Below are 20,152 nucleotides of genomic sequence, written 5' to 3' on the forward strand. Positions count from 1 at the left end.
GTTAAGGCCTATCTTTCTGCACTGTCGGAATTTCTCTGCTTGCCTGACCAGCCATCTCTTTTTAAGTCTCCTGTAGTTTTAAGTTTTTTGACGGGCCTCACAAATAAGTTCCATCCTACTCCTTTTATTGTGCCTCAGTGGGACTTAAATCTTGTCTTGACCTTTTTAATGGGTGCTCCCTTTAAACCTCTTCACAAATGTCCTATGAGGCTTTTGACTCTTAAGACAGTCTTCCTCGTTGCAATAACCTCAGCAAGGAGGGTAAGTGAGCTTCAAGGTCTTAGTTCCAAGCCCCCTTTCTTGACCATTCATGCTGATCGAATGGTTCTTAGGACCAGGGCTGCTTTTCTCCCAAAGGTGGTGACTCCTTTCTACCTTGGTCAACCCATTACCCTCCCTACCTTTTATCCTCCCCCACAACCTTCCAAGGAGGAGGGGAGGTTACACCGTCTGGACCCCAAAAGGGTGGTGTCCTTTTACCTGGACAGATCTAAAGACTGTCGATTGGATGACCAGCACTTCAGTGGGTTTGCTGGCTGCAAGAAAGGAAGAGCGGTCCATAAAAGAACTTTGTCAAGATGGATCGTCCTCTGTATAAAGATCTGCTACTCTTTGGCCGGTAAGGAACCACCAGAGGGTATAAGGGCTCATTCTACAAGAGCTAAATCTTCAACCTCAGCATTGGCTAGAGGTGTTTCTGTAGAGGATATTTGTAGGGCGGCAACTTGGTCTTCCCTCCACACTTTTGCGAAGCATTACTGCTTGGATTCCGAAGTGAGGAGGGACGGCCACTTTGCGTGCTCTGTCCTCCAGGATTTCCTGGTTTAGAAGAGCGGACACCCTCCTCCGGGAGTGGGGACTGCTGTGGGACTCTATTTACAAGGTGAGGAATCCACACGGCAGATGTATCTATCATCATCATCATCATAACCACTTTATTCGATTTTTCAAAAAATCATAAAAGTATGCTATATACAATAAAAACATTTCAATAATTCATAAAATGCATACAGTACATTCAAGTATAATAAAATAACAATATAAAATATATAAAATGTTTCCTCATTTGAAATCAATAATTCATAGTCAATCTAATTCAGCTATCCTAAAAACCCCCATGGCTACAATGCAAGTCTCTTCTTCCTACTTCGAAAGGCTGCCACAAGAAAACTTGCCACACAATACATTGTTACAGGTGGTTCCAATAGTAGCTAAAAAAGTAAAGCAGGTTTAGCCTGTATGAATGCTTTCTCTTTCAACAGGGGAACAATAAACTTCCTTCTGGCATCGTGATAGAAAGTGCAAAACAGCATGAAGTACACTTGGAATGACTTCCTTATTGCAATAGAAAGTCTTGGTGGTATTTTTACTGGCCCCAATAGCCATTATGTGGGATTTGGAGTTATTCACTACTAGATCAAGCGAATTCATGAAGGCCCCAAAGGAGTCAAGCAATCTTTGCAACCCAAGAGGTGTACGTGCTACCAGAGCAGCGTCATCCGCGTATAAGAGTACAGGTATAGGAGTACCTCCCATACGCGGAATGTCGAGGGACGCAGTTATCAACCTCTCCTCCAGGGAGTTTATGTACAACGTGAAGAGCATGGGGGCCAAGGTGCAGTGGAGAAGCGTGGCTCAGTGGTTGGAGGCGGCAGACCCGGAAGCTGAGATCGGCCGTGGACCAGGGTTCGATTCCCCGCCTCGACGGGTCTCGGGCTCAAAAATTCCACGGACTCGACAATTCTCGCTCCGGTGCCTACTCAACTCACGGGGTCACACTCTGCGACTCTGGGCAATAGCTTGCTTAATCTCCACTACGGCCCCTCGCGGCGGGATGCCTGGCTTTCACCTTGTGGATACCCTGCCGGGGTATCTCACAGGGGAATACCAGGACGGGTTCCCTAAGCAAGCGCCTTGATACCTTCGGGTGATACGTGCGCTATATAAGTCGCAATACATTTACATTTACACCTCTCCCAGATGTATCTATCAGAAGAACAAGTTACTTACCTTCGGTAATGCTTTTTCTGGTAGATACAATATCTGCCTGTGGATTCCTCACTGACCCACCCGCCTCCCCGTTGTCCACTCTTCTATACCAGTATATCTGTATTGTATTTATTTTATGGTCAAGGAAATGTGTTATTTCAAATGTTTGCTTACATTTGCTTCACACTGTGTGTGTTATTTTGACTATCATGTACTGTGTATACTATGTACATTACTACTGTCATTGGTCCGTCCGTGTGCCTCGAAGGCACGGAAAAAAGGGCGGAACTGATGTCATCACGCCGGCGTGGGCCTATTATAGGCGTCGGTGACGTCAGCGGAGTCGCGAGCGATGCCGTGTCTCTATGACATCCTAGTCCACGTCGGCGCGAGGCTACGAAAAGAATTTCCGAATGTTGCTGGCGCAAGGGGGATATTCACAAAGTGAGGAATCCACAGGCAGATATTGTATCTACCAGAAAAAGCGTTACCGAAGGTAAGTAACTTGTTCTTTAGGCAGCCTAAACAAATTCCTCAAAAACATTCGTTCCACATGGACTCTATTCAAGATGTGTTTCACCTCCTCAACAGAAACAATTACATGACGTCTCTGGACCGAAAGGGCTTAACAGCGGGGAAGAATTGGTAGTGCATTTAGGAGAATAGCTGCTACTTTGATGGTTGTTATGAGTGTGTTTTCGGATGTCTACAGATAACATGATTAAAGAGAACTGTTGATCAATTGTTTGTTTTTAGGCACTATTGGGTGAAAAAGCCGATACACTGCATTATAACCTTGGTTTTTTTTCCTTTAATAGTTAGCCATGTAATACCCACCTGCCATGATTTGGTAAAAATCATGTCCTTGAATGGGCACTTGGCCGATACGCGGCGTAATTGTGATTCTGGACAGTGGTTTCGGATTAGTATCTGGAAATTGCAGACTATCAACAAATAAATTGTTAAAGTAACATGGCAAACAGTTAATGTCTTTTTGCAAATGTTTGGCCGATACACTGCAGCACATAGTCAATCATTTTCATTTTAAAACTGTAATAGTATTTTTGCAAATGTTTGGCCGATACACGGCAGTATAAACTTAAACCTCATTCCAATATTGCTTTATGCGATATGGTCCATGTAAGATCAGGACATTCAAAGATGGCGCTCCAAGTAAAGTGAGCAATGGTTCTTTTTTCATGTTTATTGCTACCATGGAAACAAGTTAAAAATGGGCACCGTTGCCGCGTCAGTAACACTGACGAAGGCACGAATGCGGAAACGCGTCTGTTGTTGCTGACAAGAAAATAAAGTTTCTTTGGAATTGCCCCGCGATTGCTGGATTGTGTTCTGTTAAGCAGGAGCATTAGGAGCATTGGAGCGTGTATACTGACCACCGTGCTGCCGGCACCCTCTCGCGAGTGCTCTGTACCTATGGTGGGTGTGGAGCAATATTATATGTGAACAAGGGCTCTTGAATCCCGAAACGCATCGTGCTTGGGTTGGAGATTTAAAAAAAATAAAACATCTTGCCTGAAAACTGCGGAGTCTGCGTCTCCTTCTTCGCCGCCTGGCAGGCTGCAAGTTGCGGGAGTTGAAGGATTTCCTTCTATATATATACAAAGTATTACTACAAACTGAGCAGTATTAGGCACATTTGAAGCAGAACTCCATGCAGATATGGCGCTGAGGAAGGCTTATTGCTGAAATGCATTTGCCGATGCTGCAACGTTCCAAATAAAGCGGTTTCCTTGCTGAAATCCCCTTTGGCCTCTGATCTTTTCTTTCTGGAGAGATGTGGTGGAATATATATATATATATATATATATATATATATATATATATATATATATATATATATATATATATATATATATGTTCATCAATGTGTCCCCACTTGAAAGACGCACTAATGGAGCGAAAATGGACACACGTGAGGAAGGGATTCGGGCAGATTGACATTCTGCTCCGATCGTGCTGAAAACTGTATTTTATTCAGGTCACATAGAGAGTGGGAATATCGCTGCAGTATGGCAACTCACCTGACTGTTTTCCAAAAGGAGATTCCACACGGTCTTCAGTGCAGGTACTGAGCAAGAATCACGTACACTGGTACCGCACTTGAGAACTATCAGCTTGTTACCTTGAAAATGACTATACAATGCACTGTGGGAATTGAAGTGTTTATTTTAGTCATGTGACTTTGCCTTTTTAAAAGCATGCACAAGATTACTTCTGTGATTGTCTTTCACCCGTGAGCAAGGCTATTGTGCCGAAACGTTGGGAGATGAATGCTGACGCTGCTGAACACTGAATTAAATTACATTGCCAGTATTGGGCCTCAGTTTGCTGTTTTACACGGTGGTGTTTGATGGGCTGCTCCGTGCCCATTGTCCTGAGGCCGCCCTGTAGGGTCGGGGGCTCCAGAACGAGAGAACTGTGTTTGGTGTATACATATATATATATATGTATATATATATATTTATTTATTTTTTATTTTTTTTTTACTTGAAAACGAGTCCCGAGGATCGTGGGACCTGGCGTTAGCAATATATATATATATATATATGTATATATATGTTCGGTATGTTGTCGTCCAAAACTCAGCCGAACCAAAGGATGAAGCGAGACCCGATCTTTTGGTGTAGATTATTTATTTGCCCAACACCAGTCAGCCATGACACATTTCGGCTACCAAAAGCCTTGATCACATGACACCGTCATGGGGGCTGGCCACCCATTTTTAAAGTGCAAGAGTGCCTGTTGCGCGATAGACATAGTGAAAACACTATATATATATATATATATGTTTGTATGTATGTATGTATATATATATATATATATATTTCTTCGAATCTTCACGTCCTCGTGTTTATCGACGGAAGTCACGGCACCACAACAGTAAGTTAGTTTAAATTTGGTTTATTTTAAACACACCATGTGCAAAAAGTGCAAAAGGACGGCCTACGCGTTTCGACTGCAATCAGTCTTCAACTGGACCATATATATATATATATACAATGTTTAGTTACATTTCCATGGGAATAAAGCATGTATATGTTTCTACCTACCATCTGCTATTTGTGCTAATACTATAAAATATACAAATACAGTAACTGCTTGCTATTCTGATTCAAGCATATGAATCTATGAAAGATACAATACTCAAGAAGAAAATGAGTTACTTACCTGTGACTGTAGTTGTCCAGTATTGGTATCTTTCATAGATTCACATGCGACCCACCTTCATCCCCTGAGAGGCTCCCCTTATAGATTGGGATTTAATTCCCACTTGTGCTTTGAAAATTGGAGGGATTCAGCCTCTCTCTTATAGAGGGTGCTATCGCCTGATTAGCTGAAGTTTGGTTCTCTTTTTAAAAAGACATAGATAGGCAATCAAATTGATTGTTCATTGCCATTCTAACCTGCGATAATAATAAATACTGCTTTGTTATGATACCGTGGAACTCCCACTTCAATAACAGGAATTATTCAAGCATGTGAATCTATGTAAGATACCAGTACTGGATAACTACAGTTGCAGGTAAGTACCTTGTTTTCATATAAATACATGAAAACAATGTGATTGTCGCCTAAAAATCATTGGACATGGTATATTCCCAATGTTTACCCTATACATTAGATAACCATTATTTTTTGTTATTTACCTATTTGTTTGTATGACAATTAAATTAAAGGAACAAATATCTTTCTTTGCAGACCGTTGAGTCAGAAGCCAACCGTCTGTCCGAGAGGAATCAAGTAATGAACGATAAGCTGGGGACAAAGCAAAGAGAGATGGTACAGAGTTGGCAAAAGCTCCAGCAAGAAGCCAAGCAAAGGTGAGGTGCTGATGCAGGATGAGGAATTTGAAGATCTTAACTTCAAGTATTTTATTGTACTGCAGCATTTATATAGGGTTTACTACCCCTAGGTGGGGCAGTGAAGCACTTGCCTACATGGGCATCAAGCTAAGCTATGTGTAGGATGTGGTGTTGGAAGTGTGTTGTCATTGTTTTTCTATCTATGTGGGAAGTATTTCCCTGTTGTGATGACCACTGAGGTCTAGTTATTGTGTTATGGAACGCAGTGCTTAGCAATGTGGTGCATGAAGAAATGTGGGATATAGGAATGCAGTATATGGCTTTTACTAAGCTTGCATCTATAATCAGCTCTGCAAGTCTGTTTGTGGTATTTCTTATGATCATCGTTCACTTAACCTGTCCTGCACTGATTTGTCCAACCTGGCATTTTATTTAGGGTTGTTTGTCTTGCTGGGTATGATTGGAGAAGGAACAGGTGTGGCAATCTTCTGGGATAGGCTTTGTTACTATCAATCCATATCTCAATGGCAGTGTGAGATGCAAATAAGCAATAATAGTGTGTAACTAGTTGGAACCTGCAGTGGTGGACTAGTTTATAGTCCCCAATTGGCCTGCATTGTGTGACATATCTCTTCAGCTTTACCATGCCTGTTCTCTTTGTGATGGCTGGTTTATAGTCTGATACTGTGCGGGTGATGGATGGGACCCATACCGGATATGACTTATGTGTGAGGATCATCTCCTGTGTATGGTTTCTCGTTGGAAGTTTACAGGATACAAGATATTCCTTTGTCAAGCCAAATTAAATGTTATAGGGATGGGCAGTAAACCAACCACAGAGACTGTGCCGCCACTAAAGTTTTCCATTCCAGTCACCCTTTCTGGTGTTGTTTCGCAGCCTTTCTGAATGCATTAAGGAGCATTTTAGGGGAGCTGTCTAGACAATGTAGACAGATTATCTCTCAGAGCTGTAAAGAAATCTATCCCTTTCGTGGTAGTTTTAAAATAAATCTAGTCCCTTCTTCTGACAATCTACCATTAACCTAGCTCTGCAGTTGTCATCTGATGGCTGAGGAATGAAGAATACATATTAAGATACATCCAACTAAATGTGTATATCATCCCCAACTTATTTTTTATCACAAGGGATTTTGGGATGGAACACTAGGATACAGTCCCATTTCACTGATTGAACTGTATTCACTCTCTCCCTATCATTTTTTGACCATCATCTGAATGTCTTATTCTTTTATGGTCCATCCCGTCCTTGAGGGCCTCTACTAGTTCAGGTTAACTACATCTAACTCTGTCTAAACTGTTTCCATCGGAGCCCCAGCTCAATCTGCATATCCAAAGCTTTGGTACCATCCTTAGGTACTGCCTGACTTCATGGTGGAGGTGGAGCAGAGCAGGATGGATGCCTCACTAACACAGGAAACCCTTCTGCCTCTGCGGTGCCTCGCTGTGAGGTTTCTTGATGTGCTGATTGCTGGCTCTACAGTGTCTGTGTCCCTGGCTGTGGATTGTTCCAGTTGCTGTACTTGTAGTTATTTTCTAGGTACCTCATTTGGTCTTTGCAGTATCGCTCTAGTTCAGGAATATATATGTTCCTGTTGCTTCTCTCAAACATGCCTCACACTTTCAGAATCTGAAGTTCGTACCAATGATCTCACCTACTTCAGCACATCAGTTCTGAGATTTTCCACCTTCACTAGGTACATAGAATCTGTGAGCAACCTCAAATCACTGACAAGCTGGTACTGGACAAATCTGCCTCAAAAACTTCCTGTAAACACCCTAAGACTTAGTCAGAGTCACTGGCGTAACGAAAAGTGAGGGGGCCTCCCTGCACGGTACTTAGAGAGGCCCCCTCCAGGCTCAATCAGGAGCTCTCCGGCCACAGTGCAGTGCCGAGGGGGCCCCTTGGAGCTAGAGGCCCCCCCGCACCGCGGAGGCTGCGTGGGCCTGTGTTACGCCCCTGGTCAGAGTCTTTCAAGCCCTCTTAGTCGCCGAAAAAGACCTAATGTAACTCACCAACCTCTTGGTTTTTTAGCCTACCAGGGGCACGACAAGAATAAATCACCCAACAGTGGATACCCCTAGGTAGTTTTAACCTCCCTTGCACGCACCATACCACCACTTCTTTCTGGATCCCCTTCCCGCCCCCACACCCGCACTCATTTAATGGCTTTTTCTCTTTTCAAAGATCTCCGTGAAAGAGACCCTTCGGGGGCCCGTCAGTGTTAGAACAGGCTATTTCTGGTAGGCTAAGGCTGACGCCAAAGCCTGGCAGAAACCACCATTCTAGTCAGGGCAAGGGAGTCACATGCCAAGATAACCCCTGCTCACCCCCTTGGTAGCTTGGCACGAGCAGTAAGGCTAAACTTCTGTATTGTCAAAACATATCAGATAGAATCACACATGTACATTGTGCCAACTGGCACGGGCAATATTCACAAGGGATTATTCACAAGACAGGGCCACATGGGCCACTGTCAGAATCAACACATTTGGAAATAGTACTTTGTAGATCATAGAAAATAAGATATAAAACAAAATAACAGTTATAAATCACATCCAGTAACTACTGGGAACAGGTAAGTACCATCTACGCAACCCTAAACACCGTAGGAGCATGTCACGCAGGGAACCAGGACCTCACTAGGACCACCTGTACTAAAAAGAACAACCACCTAAGTATCACACAGCATTTAGGGGTATAAGCACAACACATTACACATGATGCATGAAAACACATTCAGCGGTGTAGTAAAGGGAAACACATGATGCCTAAAAACATTCAGAGGTGTAAGACAAGGAAAACACATGATGCATAAACCTACACAGTCAGCGGTGTTCAGAACAGAGCACATGATGCAATAAAATACATTCAGAGGTGCAGCGCAAGAAGACACATGATGCCTAAAACATTCAGAGGTGCAGCGCAGGGAAAAGGAAGACACATGATGCCTAAAAACATTCAGAGGTGCCAGAACAATACAAAAGCGCAAAAATCACATGATGCCTAAAAACATTCAGAGGTGCAGGAATAACACATGATGCAAGAAAACACATTCAGAGGTGCAATAACCATACAATTGCGCAAAACACACAGTAGGCAATTACCATCCTAAACATAGCAGGTAACCACATTGCGCAAAACTCACATTAGCAATTACTATTAAAAACATAGAAATCACATTGCGCAGAAATCACATACCAGCCCCCATCTAATAAAGGGACTAAAAGAGCCCTGTGTCTAGAATGTCAGGGCGCGCTGCCGTGCAGCGCTAGTCAGGGGTGCGCCACTGCCGCAAAACCTAAACGTAGCAGGTGCCGACTACTTGCTGGGCACCTGAGAACATCCCAAAACCTAAACGGTGCAGCTGCCCACTAATTGCTGGGCAGCTGTGAGAAAACTGCGACAGGGCCCTCACTGGCCCTTAGGCGCAAACTGCGCCCATGCTGGAGCCACACAGGCTCTGAAAACATATATGCACCATGGAGCCCTCAGGCTCTGAAAACCATGGCACCTCGAGCCTCGCTGGGCTCGTCAATCAAAAATAGGGGCGGGAGCCTCTCAGGGCTCCAAAGAACAAAGCATGCCCCCAGAGCCTCTCTCAGGCTCTCATTAATTAAAAATGCCCATGAGCCTCTCTCAGGCGCTAAATACACCAATTGGCACTCGAGCCTCTCTGGGCTCGACAACGAAGAGGCTGGGGCCGAGCCTCACAGGCTCGGACCGGAACAGGTAGGCGGAGTACCTCTCGGGGGACTCGATATCCCTGGGGGCCCCACGGGCCTAGGCGCACAACGAGCAACCCACTGGAGGGGAGGGGCGGGCACCGGCAATGTGCCCCGACGCCCCCTCCCCTTCTCTGCACTCACCGGGTCGGCGCGCCGGTCCTCTCTCTCTCCCCGGGGCTCCCTCAGCACACGGGAGCCCCAGCAGCAGGCCGCGCTTCTCTATTCACCCGGTCCCCCATCTCGGGACCGGGCCTTCGCTGGCTCACGAGCGCTGGACCAATCCCAGCACGGGGCCGACAACGAGACCCCGACCACGTGACTCTTCCCTTGGCCGAGCCCCAATCGGTGCGCGGCTCCTCTGTTGAGCCCTCGGTGATGCTTCAATCACAGCGCGGCTCGCTGAGGGGGGCTCGTCTCTCTGAGCCAATCAGGGCTCAACTCCTTCGGTTTCTTCTCTCCGCGGCCATTACACACAGCTCGGGCCGCGGCGGTGAACAAAGGGGCATAACGAGGGGTGGGCACCCTCGGTCACAAAAATAAACGTAGAAACGGGGTGAGCACCCGTTAGGCACTTAAATAAATGGGGTGGCACCCATCAATAAAAATAATTAAAACACGGGCAATAGGCAACAACAGCGCCCGATGCTGTAAGATTTAAACAGTGCTTCCCAGCAAAGAAAATAAAGCGCTCTCAAGCGCTAAACACAAAATAAAGCGCTTCCATCGCGCTGGGGGCATTGGTAGCACCCACAGGCCCCTAGAAATTACCCCTATAGCAAGAAGGGTCCACAGAAGTTCTTCAGGGGATGTAGCAAGTCCTTCCAGGCATCTTAGGCTATAACAAGCCTTGGCAAAAGCAAGAGAAAGTTCCCAGAAGTCTGCAGCAGGGGACCACAGGCAAAGGTCCCCAGGGAAAGTCCATCAGGTGTCCAGGGGCTGGGCAGGGCCCAGGGATTCCCCTAGGCCCAAGCAGCAGCACGCCCCTGGCAGATTCAAGTCAGAAACAAGAACATTTTGGAAGGGGACACAGCCCCTTCTTATACACAGAAAAGTCTTTGAAGTCTTTGTGCAGGCAGTGTGAGAACCAGCTAGAACTGGTTATAGGGAAGTCCTTCCAGTATCAGGGACAGAGGTGACAGTCGCCCAGCGGGGAGGTGGAGCCAGCATTGTGGTCAGGCAGGCACAGCCCTTCACTATCAGGTGCTATCTCCTCCCACTTCCCTGGCAGCAGATGCTGCCTTTCATCCACGGGCTGACTCAGGCAACCTCCTGGGGCTCCACAGCCCCTGTCACTCTCAAACCAGACATTCAATCCACAAGCAGGCTCAGGCACTCCTGGGCCAGGCTCACCAGCCAATCACACGCCAGGCACAAATTACACAAATATGCCAACTTCTAAAAGTGGAGCTTCTAGACTAGACACAATCATGCAGCATACACCATTACGCAGCATTCAATCTCACGAGTTGGCACATATCAAACTCGACCCTGCACTCCCCACACATCAGGAACTACCATGGGCATACATATTCCCCATTCATTCCTATGGGAGGGCAGGTCACTCACCACACATACACAGAGAGCACACGCACTTTACACTGTACCACAGTGAAAAAGTGCGCAGAGGCCTAAAACCATCAACACTAGGTTCCAGAAACAGGTTAGGAAAAAGCAAAAAGTTTCGGGGTGAACCTGCCAAAAAGGGCCAGGTCCAACACAACCCCCTTCCAGCCAAAACGCAGGGTAGACCAATCACTCCACTGATGGGCTTCCTTGCTTTGGGCGACAAAACACGGACACGGGCCCGCACGGCAGGGACACCCTCTGGTTTTTCGCCACTCTGAACCCACCTGGTTACTTCCAAACCAGAACTCTCTGACCCAACTAGGGTACCCCACTGGTACTCTCTAGTCATCCACGGTCAAGACCAGGCCCTAGGCCATCCAAATGTCACAGGTCCTGTCCAAACCACAGAGTGGGGGGCAGTAACCCCTGGCACACAATAGCCATTCTCCACTCTCCCTCTCAGTGTAGCTACAACTACCACTGGACCTTCAACCTAGGGACCACACCCTCAGGCTGACCAGAGGTCACGGGCAAGCATGCCCCACCCTACCTCTACTTCTGGGGTTCCCGCACCCTCACAGGGAAGCACTCACCAGAACACAATTCTCTTACCAGATCAGGACCTCATTCCATCACTGGTCTACCACCTGGAAACTATTTCACTCCTGAGGTACAAAGCACACAGCACAGTCCCTCTTCAAGCAGGTGGGGGACACAGCACACAGCAAAGCCCCCTTTCCTCTACCTTAGTGGAAACAACAAACTGCAGGTGGGCCCCAGAACACACAGCAAGGGCAGCCCCCTCAGTCTCTTCAGCTGATCTACTTTTGTAGAGATTCCTCTTGAACTAGAAGTTTCCTAATCTCCCAACCTAGGATCTAAACCCTTAGGTTGCACCGGGGTCAGAAGTAAGGACACCGTCCCTCTGCACCCCCTTCCAGAGTTCTGCACCCTCCCACCTTGGAGCGGTACCCCTGGAAGCCAAACACCAGGTCAGGACACTGATTACAGATGCCCTTACCTCCAGGTCAGGCTGAACCTGGCCTCCCCCCTCCTTGGGGAATAACCTCCAGAGGCCCCACAAATGGTCAAGCACTCTAGACGGTCAAATGCCCAGCGAACCAGGACTTCTGCACTCTCCACTTAGGAGCGGTACTGCCCAACACCAGGACCGCCGGAGTTCTGGTTACAGACACTCCCCGTCCTCTAGACACAGGAAGATCCTCCTCAAATGACTTGTAAGTACAGCCTAGGCCCTTGACCTGGCGTTCCCTTAGGGAACCCTCCAGGCCTTGAGACAGGGTTTCGGGCCAACGTGGGACACACCGTCCCACACTCACTCCGCCTCCACTGAGACAGGACGTGAGCCCCTACACCCCTGCCATCCTTATGGGACCTAGCTGGGCTACACATGAACCTCTTCACCTACACAGGATCATCAGATACACAAGTCACTACTTTCAGAATCACTCCCTAATGCCTCTGCAAGACATCTAGCACGCAGCCAGACATCCACCTTCTTGTCCAGTGCCTCTGCAGGACCTCCTGCACACCACCAGAGGTACACCTCACGTGCAAGCTCCTTAAAAAACTCACACCAACTCCTCCAGTTCAACACAGCACTCATCCACACACTCCCCCTCCAGACTGGTGAGACAGTTCCTCACTGCCCTTGACTCTCAACCTGTACCCCTCTTACTGAGCACCAGGCACTATACTCTGGGAACTGGGAATGGGACTATACGCACTAGACACATTTAAGCTGCCACCACTGGATCCTACCATACTGGGGAATCCAGACCCACACACTACACTCAGGGGATAACCACTCTCCCAAGCAAGTCATTTCTCCTCCACACTCCCTCTCTTCCATCTACCCACACAGGAACAGGAACAGGGATTGGACACTGGACCCAGCAAGGGATTCCTAATCTATGGGAACCTCCCCCTCTACTGCCGTCCCGCCCTGTCATTTTCTCCCATCTGCCACTAAACATAAAGCGCAGGAACACCATCTGAAAATGACACTCTTGAGGAAAAACAAAATCAAAAACAATAATCCCAAACATGTGACTATCTGAAAATGCAGAGTTTTGTAATGTAGCCAGTTGTCGTTGTGGCACTGCGCAAACACAAGTCCAAATCCGCACCGCTGACCAACAATGTTAGAACAGGCTATTTCTGGTAGGCTAAGGCTGACGCCAAAGCCTGGCAGAAACCACCATTCTAGTCAGGGCAAGGGAGTCACACGCCAAGATAACCCCTGCTCACCCCCTTAGTAGCTTGGCACGAGCAGTAAGGCTAAACTCGGAGGCGATGTGTAAAGCATTTGCGCCAGCACACAACAGCAACAACATCCTAGGCACACCACAAAAGGAACTCCACACAAGGTTATATAAAAATAACTTCTGTATTGTCAAAACATATCAGATAGAATCACACATGTACATTTTGCCAACTGGCACGGGCAATATTCACAAGGGATTATTCACAAGACAGGGCCACATGGGCCACTGTCAGAATCAACACATTTGGAAATAGTACTTTGTAGATCATAGAAAATAAGATATAAAACAAAATAACAGTTATAAATCACATCCAGTAACTACTGGGAACAGGTAAGTACCATCTACGCAGCCCTAAACACCGTAGGAGCATGTCACGCAGGGAACCAGGACCTCACTAGGACCACCTGTACTAAAAAGAACAACCACCTAAGTATCACACAGCATTTAGGGGTATAAGCACAACACATTACACATGATGCATGAAAACACATTCAGTGGTGTAGTAAAGGGAAACACATGATGCCTAAAAACATTCAGAGGTGTAAGACAAGGGAAACACATGATGCATAAACCTACACATTCAGCGGTGTTCAGAACAGAGCACATGATGCAATAAAATACATTCAGAGGTGCAGCGCAAGAAGACACATGATGCCTAAAACATTCAGAGGTGCAGCACAGGGAAAAGGAAGACACATGATGCCTAAAAACATTCAGAGGTGCCAGAACAATACAATAGCGCAAAAATCACATGATGCCTAAAAACATTCAGAGGTGCAGGAATAACACATGATGCAAGAAAACACATTCAGAGGTGCAATAACCATACAATTGCGCAAAACACACAGTAGGCAATTACCATCCTAAACATAGCAGGTAACCACATTGCGCAAAACTCACATTAGCAATTACTATTAAAAACATAGAAATCACATTGCGCAGAAATCACATACCAGCCCCCATCTAATAAAGGGACTAAAAGAGCCCTGTGTCCAGAATGTCAGGGCGCGCTGCGATGCAGCGCCAGTCAGGGGTGCGCCACTGGCGCAAAACCTAAACTTAGCAGGTGCCCACTACTTGCTGGGCACCTGAGAACATCCCAAAATCTAAACGGTGCAGCTGCCCACTAATTGCTGGGCAGCTGTGAGAAAACTGCAACAGGGCCCTCACTGGCCCTTAGGCGCAAACTGCGCCCACGCTGGAGCCACACAGGCTCTGAAAACATATATGCACCATGGAGCCCTCAGGCTCTGAAAACCATGGCACCTCGAGCCTCGCTGGGCTCGTGAATCAAAAATAGGGGCGGGAGCCTCTCAGGGCTCCAAAGAACAAAGCATGCCCCCAGAGCCTCTCTCAGGCTCTCATTAATTAAAAATGCCCATGAGCCTCTCTCAGGCGCTAAATACACCAATTGGCACTCGAGCCTCTCTGGGCTCGACAACGAAGAGGCTGGGGCCGAGCCTCACAGGCTCGGACCGGAACAGGTAGGCGGAGTCCCTCTCGGGGGACTCGATATCCCTGGGGGCCCCACGGGCCTAGGCGCACAACGAGCAACCCACTGGAGGGGAGGGGCGGGCACTGGCAATGTGCCCCGACGCCCCCTCCCCTTCTCTGCACTCACCGGGTCGGCGCGCCGGTCCTCTCTCTCTCCCCGGGGCTCCCTCAGCACACGGGAGCCCCAGCAGCAGGCCACGCTTCTCTATTCACCCGGTCCCCCATCTCGGGACCGGGCCTTCGCTGGCTCACGAGCGCTGGACCAATCCCAGCGCGGGGCCGACAACGAGCCCCCGACCACGTGACTCTTCCCTTGGCCGAGCCCCAATCGGTGCGCGGCTCCTCTGTTGAGCCCTCGGTGAGGCGCCAATCACAGCGCGGCTCGCTGAGGGGGCTCGTCTCTCTGAGCCAATCAGGGCTCAACTCCTTCGGTTTCTACTCTCCGCGGCCATTACACACAGCTCGGGCCGCATCGGTGAACAAAGGGGCATAACGAGGGGGGGGCACCCTCGGTCACAAAAATAAACGTAGAAATGGGGTGAGCACCCGTTAGGCACTTAAATAAATGGGGTGGCACCCATCAATAAAAATAATTAAAACACGGGCAATAGGCAACAACAGCGCCCGATGCTGTAAGATTTAAACAGTGCTTCCCAGCAAGGAAAATAAAGCGCTCTCAAGCGCTAAAGACAAAATAAAGCGCTTCCATCGCGCTGGGGGCACTGGTAGCACCCACAGGCCCCTAGAAATGACCCCTATAGCAAGAAGGGTCCACAGAAGTTCTTCAGGGGATGTAGCAAGTCCTTCCAGGCATCTTAGGCTATAACAAGCCTTGGCAAAAGCAAGAGAAAGTTCCCAGACGTCTGCAGCAGGGGACCACAGGCAAAGGTCCCCAGGGAAAGTCCATCAGGTGTCCAGGGGCTGGGCAGGGCCCAGGGATTCCCCTAGGCCCAAGCAGCAGCACGCCCCTGGCAGATTCAAGTCAAAAACAAGAACATTTTGGAAGGGGACACAGGCCCTTCTTATACACAGAAAAGTCTTTGAAGTCTTTGTGCAGGTAGTGTGAGAACCAGCTAGAACTGGTTATAGGGAAGTCCTTCCAGTATCAGGGACAGAGGTGACAGTCGCCCAGCGGGGAGGTGGAGCCAGCATTGTGGTCAGGCAGGCACAGCCCTTCACTATCAGGTGCTATCTCCTCCCACTTCCCTGGCAGCAGATGCTGCCTTTCATCCACGGGCTGACTCAGACAACCTCCTGGGGCTCCACAGCCCCTGTCACCCTCAAACCAGACAGTCAATCCACAAGCAGGCTCAGGCACTCCTGGGCCAGGCTCACCAGCCAATCACACGCCAGGCACAAATTACACAAATATGCCAACTTCTAAAAGTGGCGCTTCTAGACTAGACACAATCATGCCGCATACACCATTACGCAGCATTCAATCTCACGAGTTCGCACATATCAAACTCGACCCTGCACTCCCCACACATCAGGAACTACCATGGGCATACATATTCCCCATTCATTCCTATGGGAGGGCAGGTCACTCACCACACATACACAGAGAGCACACGCACTTTACACTGTACCACAGTGAAAAAGTGCGCAGAGGCCTAAAACCATCAACACTAGGTTCCAGAAACAGGCTAGGAAAAAGCAAAAAGTTTCGGGGTGAACCTGCCAAAAAGGACCAGGTCCAACAGTCAGGCATTGCAGCGCCGGCCTGACGAGGAGCAAAAAAAGCCAGATGATGAAGCATGACATCCTTCTGGGTGTGTGAGGGCGAATGAGAGGCAAGACTTGTCCCTCCCCTTCGGGATTGGATCCTTGAAACTGGCGATATACATCTGCCTCTTTTCCTTCCTTCACCCTCTGTTCTCGAAGTATAACAGTGTGTCAGAAACTGTTTGTGATTCCCAATTGGGTCGCAATTGCCCTGCCTCATCAATATTCATGAGGCAGGTCGCAATTTTCGACGCATTGGGAATGGCCTGTAATCACAGGGCTGGTGGTCCACTGGGTCAACAGACCACTATGTTTGTGATTGCATTTTAAATAAAGCAATTTTTTTTTAATCGAAATGCAGCCTGTTTTCCTTAAAGGAAAACGGGATGCATTTAAAAAATAAAAATGAAAAGCTACCTTTTAATTTTTTAATAGTAGGCAGGCAGTGGTCTGTGGGGCCCCTGCCTGCTCTTAAAAAATGTTGGCGCCCACATTCACAAAAGTGAAGGGGTCCTTTGGGATCCTTTCCCGTTTGCGAATAGGTTACCACTTCCTTCACGGAGACGGTAAAATATGAATGTTTTGCAACCACATTCCGGCTGCCAAACATTCATCCATGCCCCAGCGACTCACTATTAGGAAGGGACACCCTTGAAACGCCCCTTCCTAACACTGACTCATAAAATAGGGTTAGTTCATGCCAAACGATCCTTTAGAGTTTGCAAACACCCAGATTCTCCTTTTGAGACCCCTAAAACATGTTGTACATGTGGCCCTATTTGTTAAGAGAACATGGTTGGGAGAAACACAAAGTCAGGATTTTAAATCTAAATCGGTGGTTGGGGTTGTCTGTACCAATAAGACTTCATCACTTCTCAAAGGAACCCTTTTTAGTAACCTTAGAATAATGACATTGAAAACAATAGTAAAGTTCTATATGCATGCCCTGCAGTTTGCATCAGCTACTTGATGCTGGTTCAGAGCTCACTGTGCTATGTTGGAAGGACTGCAAATTATGAACAGCAATTAACAGAAGGAGCTCTGTGTTAAAAGCAGTGACGCACCTACCTAGGTAGATAAAATCAAATCTGTGATTTGCGTGTTAAACACGATGTGGTTTGCAGCAGGCACATTCATCTGTTAAGCTACTTTATGAATCAAAAGCTTGACTACACAAAACATAAATGGCTCCAGCATGGGCATTAACTACCAGAGCCATCTTACAATTATTAATATCCCCTCAAAATTGCTGGTCACACAAATATCTCTGCAGCAGGTGCCCTAATCTCGTAAGATGTTTTAAAATTCAGCTCCTTTGAGGCCAATTAAATAACCCACAACATACGTACTGTCACGTTTCTCATTGTTGCCAATTTATTTGCCAATCATTGTTAAAAAATATTTATAAGTTGGCTATCAGATTCGCTTTTCATGTCTCTGTCCCGCGCTACTCCACCCCCAGTGCACTGACACAGCCTGAGCTCCAGTGTATGGGTTCCCGGGTAAATGTGTTCCAGTTCCAGCACTGCGTCTGAATCATCATCTGTCCCTCTTGGCAGGAAGGGGAAATTGGCAGCTTCGTACCAGCTACAGAAATTTAACGCCGATGTGAGGGAGCTTCTGGAGTGGGTGCAAAGTGCCCAGAGCTTGATGGAGAGCGAGGGCCTTCCCAAGAGCCCGGATGAAGCAGAGACAATGGTCGAGGAGCACCAAGAGAGAAAGGTAAGGCTGCGTTAATGGGCCAATGGCGCCCTCTGTTGGCAAAGAACTATAAAAGTAAACGCAACCGTATTTTGAACGTAGACCACATGTTCTACTTCAGGGCTATAAGTGGAATGAACAACTGGGGTGGGGGTGTGTGTCTCTCAAAGGGGCGTGGCCGATTTGATTAAGGGAGTGGCTTAAACACACCTAAGCTAAAAATCTGTGCTTAACATAGTGTGCTGCTCGACTGGCAGTGCTTTAAATGGGAAAAAAATAAGTGCAGGTACCCATTAAAATGCGCAAGAGGTGTAGTGAGTGGGCGGGGCTAGGGGCGGGGCTAAGGGCAGGACAGGATGATACTTAACGACATCTATAATAGTTGCAGCACACAGCAAAACACATGATAAATGTGTTTATATAAACAAAGCAGGTTAACTCATTACACAAAATGAAAGAGAAATGCAATAATATGTTAACATTTCCTTTATTTGCAATAGTTGCACCTTCTTAATGCCATACTGTTAATTGCTGTTGTTTAGCACAATACTATATATTTTTGAGCAAGTGAGTAGGAAGAAACTGAAAATATCCCCACTTCGAACCAAAGCTCTTATGGCACCAAGCAAATCATCATGACCCTCCCCAGAAGAAATCTCTTGTCTCTTCCATCGATCTATCCATTCATCCTTTCATCCAACCATTTACCTGCTGATGTTCACCATTTACGGTTTATATTCTGTTGTCTATTCAGTTTTTCATCCATCATTCAGTTGATTTTCACCATTCCGTCTGTCCACCCTTCATATCCAAACCTAGCCATCCTCCCTTAAACCTATCCATTAATCTTTTCACTCATCCATCTCTTTATCCACCTTTTCACTCATCCATCAATCCTTTCGCTCATCGATCCATCAACCCTGTCACTCCTTAATACTATCCGCCCTTTCATTCCATCCGCCCTTTCATTCCATCCACCCTTTCATCCATCCTCTCTACCTTTCATTCATCCATCTAATATTTAACTTATCCACCCATCATCGGCCCTTATATCCAATCATCCACCCTTTTTCACCCATCCATTCACTCATCCATCCATTCATCTGCACATCCACCCTGGCTCACTCATCCACCCATCCACTCACTCACTCACCAACCCTCCCTACTACGTTATTTATGAACCTTTGTCGCCGAGCAGACATGTACACACAAAGGGCCACCCATTTTCTTTAAAATACCTTCTGAGAGTTTCTTGATTCTTTCTCACTTTTTTCTTTAAAAAAACAGGCTTACAAATGCAGGCAAACAGAGAAATATAAGCAGACACACAAAAGATTTCGGTATGTTAAAAGCCATGTTATACTCTTCAGTATGACTTTTTTAATTGCCACTGCCAGGGGATTGCCAGGATTTCTGTGTTTACGCAAATGCAGAGGATAGTGTGAATGTGTTGACAGCCCAGGGCCAGAATGGACCCCAGAGCTGCCAAGGTTTCAGATTGCTATGTGTGACATTTTCATATTTTCATTGTAATTATGAGTAATATTTCAACGATATGAGTGACACTTTCTCACTAGAAAAATGAGGGAATCGTATAAACGTAAAAAAATGACACATTTGAGTCGAGCTGCTAATGTTTCAGATTATGTATGTGTGACATTTTCATAGATTCAGTGGATTTACGGGAGTCAGGCAACAACTAGATGTGTAACACTTAGAGGGGCACATTCTTGCGAGCATAACCATGGTATGAAGTCAATGGAAGTAGACAAATATCAGAAATTGCACTCATTTGAGCAACAAGGAAGTCAAACTCGG

At 46.9% G+C, this 20,152-nt stretch overlaps 1 protein-coding gene across 2 annotated transcripts in view; it reads left to right on the top strand.

Annotated features, from left to right (window-relative positions):
* Positions 1-20,152, top strand: part of SPTBN5 (spectrin beta, non-erythrocytic 5) — a 2,054,098-nt gene that overhangs the window by 1,429,373 nt on the left and 604,573 nt on the right. For both annotated transcript variants that reach the window (XM_078659643.1, XM_078659644.1), the window contains exons 45-46: positions 5,710-5,831; positions 18,193-18,355. In XM_078659643.1, coding sequence (XP_078515769.1) covers positions 5,710-5,831; positions 18,193-18,355 — 285 coding nt within the window. The remainder of the gene's footprint in view (positions 1-5,709; positions 5,832-18,192; positions 18,356-20,152) is intronic.

The sequence above is a fragment of the Lissotriton helveticus genome, chromosome 9, assembly GCF_964261635.1.
Source record: "Lissotriton helveticus chromosome 9, aLisHel1.1, whole genome shotgun sequence".
Taxonomy (NCBI): Eukaryota; Metazoa; Chordata; class Amphibia; order Caudata; family Salamandridae; genus Lissotriton; species Lissotriton helveticus.